This window comes from Oncorhynchus masou, chromosome 9 (assembly GCF_036934945.1).
Source record: "Oncorhynchus masou masou isolate Uvic2021 chromosome 9, UVic_Omas_1.1, whole genome shotgun sequence".
Classification (NCBI taxonomy): domain Eukaryota; kingdom Metazoa; phylum Chordata; class Actinopteri; order Salmoniformes; family Salmonidae; genus Oncorhynchus; species Oncorhynchus masou.
The window spans coordinates 85,223,621-85,229,027 of NC_088220.1; the positions used below are offsets into that span (position 1 = coordinate 85,223,621).

Genomic DNA, 5,407 nt, shown 5'->3' on the forward strand with positions numbered 1-5,407 from the left:
TGATGTCTACTGTTAATTTTTATTGTTTACCTTACTTGCTTTGGCAATGTTAACACATGTTTCCCATGCCAATAAAGCCCCTTGAATTGAATTGAATTGAATTGAGAGAGAGAGAGAGAGAGACCCTGTAGAGAGCAGAAAGGAGGAAGCAGAATTGACACAGTGTCTAGTTAATTTCATTACACTGTGACAGGTGCTGCTACAGTAACTTGTCAGTTTCACCGTGTCACAGAGATGGCCTGTCTTTTCAGGGTCAGAGAGAGGGAGTCGGCTGATTACACTGGCCCAGATAGATCACCAGATCAAATCTGCAGTACATTAATCATGGCAGAATAGGAGCAACACGCTAACTGACAGTATAGATGAGTGTTCCTGTATGCATGTATCTGCAACACCGCTTCTGTTGGTGACCTAGTATTTTAAATAATCTGTCCATGTAATATCATAATAACTGCCAAGAATGACTGATATTCGAATCAATTCAAAACAAACTTTATTCGTCACATGCACCGAATACTCTTTCTCGGCCCCTCTCTCTCCTCTTTCCCTCTCTCTCCTCTTTCACTCTCTCTCCTCTCACCCTCTCTCTCCCCCCTCTCTCTTCCCCTCTCTCTCCACTTTCCCTCACTCTCCTCTTCCCTTCTCTCTCCTCTTTCCCTCTCTCTCCTCTTTCCCTCTCTCTCCTCTCACCCCTCTCCCCCTCTCTCCCCCTTTCTTTCTCTCCCCCTCTCTCTCCTCTTCCCCCTCTCTTCCCCTCTCTCTCCGCTTTCCCTCACTGTCCTCTTTCCCTCTCTCTCCTCTTCCCCTCTCTCTCCTCTTCCCCCCCTCTCTTCCCCTCCCTCTCCGCTTTCCCTCATTCTCCTCTTCCTCTCTCTCGCATCTTCCCCTCTCTCTCTCCTCTTTCCCTCTTTCTTCCCCTCTCAGAATTATATTGAAAGGATGGTGATATGCACTGGATTGAACTGTTTACACACACACACACACACCAGCCGTGGTCTGTTATTTGCTCTATTTTAAGCGGCCAGCTCCATGTGTCTGGTGTCATTGACCTCACAGCCCAGGAAGTTAAATAGGAGTTGCTATGGTTACACGGAATGTAGAAAAAATTATCCTGTCCCGTGACTCTGTGCCCAGTAAGAGAACCTTAACCCCCCCCTCCCCCACACACACACTTGAGCTGTGCTTGAGCTGCTGGTCCAAAAGGAAGGAAACCGGGTCTCTCATTATGACTTATGGTAACTCCTGTCATCTAACGTCATGTCATTCCCATGACCATCTAACGTCATGTCATTCCCATGACCATCTAACGTCATGTCATTCCCATGACCATCTAACGTCATGTCATTCCCATGACCATCTAACGTCATGTCATTCCCATGACCATCTAACGTCATGTCATTCCCATGACCATCTAACGTCATGTCATTCCCATGACCGTCTAACGTCATGTCATTCCCATGACCGTCTAACGTCATTCCCATGACCATCTAATGTCATGTCATTCCCATGACCATCTAACGTCATGTCATTCCCATGACCATCTAATGTCATGTCATTCCCATGACCATCTAATGTCATGTCATTCCCATGACCATCTAACGTCATTCCCATGACCATCTAATGTCATGTCATTCTCATGACCATCTAACGTCATGTCATTCCCATGACCATCTAACGTCATTCCCATGACCATCTAACGTCATTCCCATGACCATCTAACGTCATGTCATTCCCATGACCATCTAACGTCATGTCATTCCCATGACCGTCTAACGTCATTCCCATGACCATCTAATGTCATGTCATTCCCATGACCATCTAATGTCATGTCATGCCATTGACCAGCTAACGTCATGTCATTCCCATGACCATCTAACGTCATTCCCATGACCATCTAACGTCATGTCATTCCCATGACCATCTAACGTCATTCCCATGACCATCTAACGTCATGTCATTCCCATGACCATCTAACGTCATGTTATTCCCATGACCATCTAACGTCATGTCATTCCCATGACCATCTTGGATTGATGATGTACCTTCTGTTGACCTATCTGTGGCCGCTGCCTGTTCTCCACTTCATGTGGCAGTTGACGGACTGGCACACACCTGAAAGAGGAGGTAGGAGAAGTGCATTTGTGAGAAACTGGAAAGTGTGGAAGCACGTTAGGGACGACTTCCCAATGAAGTTAGTGAAAACAGCGGAGTTGAACCCAAACAGAAACTACATTTTAGGGTGTCACCCTCATGGGGTGTTCATTATCGGAGCCTTTGCCTCGTTTAGCACCGAGGCCTGTGGATTTATGGACCTCTTTTCTGGGGTGCGCTCCTGCCTCTGCATCCCGGGGGGCCTCTTCAAGATACCCCTCTACAGGGAATATGCCATGGCCACAGGTTGTTGTCCAGTCAGCAAGCCCAGTCTCAAACACCTTCTGTCTCATAGTGGACAAGGCAATGCGGTGGTGATTGTGATAGGGGGCGCTGCTGAGTCACTGTTGAGCCTGCCTGGGGTCAACACTGTGGTTATGAAACAGAGGAAAGGCTTCGTCCAGGTGGCCCTGGAGTTTGTGGCTAACCTGGTGCCCGTTTACTCGTATGGGGAGAACAATATGTTCCACCAGGTGATATTGTCAGAAGGGAGTGTGGGCTGGAGGTTACAGCAACTCTTTAAGAAGGTTATGAGCTTTTCCCCATGTCTGTTTGTAGGTGAACGCCGGTTCTGGTTGTCTTACCACTGCCCGGTCACCACTGTAGTGGGTAGTCCTATCCCAGTGCCAAAAAGGCCTTCTCCCACTCAGGAGGAGGTGGACCACTATCATGGCCTATACATGGAATCCCTGGCTAAGCTCTTCAATGAACACAAGGCCAGCTGTGGACTGTCAGACAGCCACGAGCCACAGATCGAATAGACCAGTCATTTAGACTGCTCCCACGAGGACAATGTGAATATGATACTGTAGCCTATTCATCTCCATAGTGAGCCTACTTCAATCCACACATTCCCACTAGAGGACCAGATCACAATCATTAATCGCTGGATTACCCAAGATGCCTGGCTAATAGCTATTGACTGTAAGAATCAACACAAATCTCAGGGAATTTGGTCAGATGCTGTTTACGTCTGTTCTTGTGATGTAACTTGTTTTATTTGATTTTAAAGACTACAATGGAACATTGGATGCGCTTTATATTATATTATATTATATGAATAATATAACCGTATAATCTGAATAGCTCACTCTCCAAAAAAAAACAAACAGTGATTGATTGTGTGACTTAGGATTTATCAATAAAATCCTGTCCAATCAGACTTCAATCTGAGGTGATCAGGGAGTTTATCAGGGATCATTCATGTGCAATAACTCTTAACCTTTTTGAACAAGTTGCGCAGTAGAGTAATATATTGAAAGTATGACTTTCTAGTTTTTCAATAAATTTAACTTGGGGTGGGTGAGGGTCAGTTTTGACCCGTTTTATTTATTTATTTTTAATAAAATTGAACACACTCTGTCTCCCCAACTACCATGACAGTACAACTGAACCACACAAACATACACACCATTTTTAATAGAAAAAAAAAACCATCCTTGTCACCTGATACATCGTTAAAATAAAATATTTTAATATAATTTTCTGATCTCACCATTGTTAATTTACAGTTCGCAGCTCTAATTACCTTTGGGTGTCCTAGATTTCCTCCATCTCAGTGTGTGTCTGAGACAATGGTGTGTGTGTGTGTGTGTGTGTGTGTGTGTCTTAGATACCTTAGCCAACCAGTTTAAACCAGTTCCATGCATAGTAACATAATTACTCCAACCATTTGCACAACACAGTAACGCAACGCTGTAAATTCATCAAACACCCCGCACCACCTCAGTAAAGGACCATTTCTTGTTTTTTAGATCCATAATAGTGTCGTTGAGACATCTCACAGTTAGAGGTACTTCTCTAAGTCCTTCACCCTATGACCGGAGCATGTACTCTACACTGGTCTTCTCCGAAGGAGTATATTCTTTCACATCGGGAACGTAGTTGATATGGGGGATGTGTGTGTGTGTCTGGGTGTGTGGGGTGGGTGGGTGTGTGTGTCTGGGTGGGTGTGTGTGTGTGTCTGGGTGGGTGGGTGTTGGTTGGATGTGTGTGTTGGTGTGCCAAGAAGATAAGTGAGGTGTGTGCGTGTGAGCCAGGAGTTGAGTCAAACATAATTAGGACTGGGCTGTGATGACAGAGACAGTCTAACCAGTTGACCTCTGACCTGCCTGCTGGTTGCACTGAGAGGTAAATGATTTTCAGGCAGAAACAGACTACTGTCTGGGCTTGGGCGGTGTCCGGATTGTCGTACCTTTTATACCGACCGTGTGGCGTACAGTGATATTCAGTAATACCGGCACTGAGCACAAGGGGCGCTGTTTCCAAACCTCACTGTTAGTAATCTCACCACCACCACCTTGGATTCCCCTGGGGACCTGTTTACCCTGTTCTACTCAGCCAACTCCAACTTCCACTCTGCCAGATCGTAATCTCTGCTCATTACCGCTCTGTCTCTGGCTCCTGTCTCCTGTTTCACATCTCACCATCCAACTAACTTGATCTGGATTTTACTCACCACCACTACCTTGGATTCCCCTCAGGACCTGTTTACCCTGTTCTACTCAACCAACTCCAACCTCAGTCTCCACATCTCACCACCACAACCTTGGATTCCCCTGTTTACCCTGTTCTACTCAGCCAACTCCAACCCCAGTCTCCACATCTCACCACCACTACCTTGGATTCCCCTCAGGACCTGTTTACCCTGTTCTACTCAACCAACTCCAACCTCAGTCTCCACATCTCACCACCACTACCTTGGATTCCCCTCAGGACCTGTTTACACATCTGGATTTTCTGCAACTCATCTGAGCTTCCCCGGATCTGCACTCCATATCTCCCTGTGTAACAATAAATATTTTGGTTTCATTCATCCCTGTCTGCTCTTGGGTTCCCCGGTGTCGCTCGGCTAAACAAGCATGTTAAGACACAGTGTTCTTGTCACCAACACGGCAGGATATCTAGTGGTTGGTGGGCCAGTTGGTGGGCCAGTAGCCAAAAGGTTGCTGGGTCGAATCCCCGAGCTGACCAGGTAAAAATGTGTCGTTCTGCCCCTGAACAAGGTGGTTAGCCCACTGTTCCCCTGAACAAGGTGGTTAGCCCACTGTTCCCCGGAACAAGGTGGTTAACCCACTGTTCCCCTGAACAAGGTGGTTAACCCACTGTTCCCCTGAACAAGGTGGTTAGCCCAATGTTCCCCTGAACAAGGTGGTTAGCCCACTGTTCCCCTGAACAAGGTGGTTAGCCCAATGTTCCCCTGAACAAGGTGGTTAGCCCACTGTTCCCCTGAACAAGGTGGTTAGCCCAATGTTCC

General features: G+C 46.6%; 1 protein-coding gene across 1 annotated transcript; it reads left to right on the top strand.

Annotated features, from left to right (window-relative positions):
- Nucleotides 1-2,030: 2,030 nt before the first annotated feature.
- Nucleotides 2,031-2,912, top strand: LOC135545119 (2-acylglycerol O-acyltransferase 3-like; the record flags this gene model as incomplete). The annotated part of the gene is made up of 1 exon (XM_064972751.1): nucleotides 2,031-2,912. A coding segment is annotated over one exon (882 nt), but the record flags the coding sequence as incomplete, so codon positions are not given.
- Nucleotides 2,913-5,407: the final 2,495 nt, after the last annotated feature.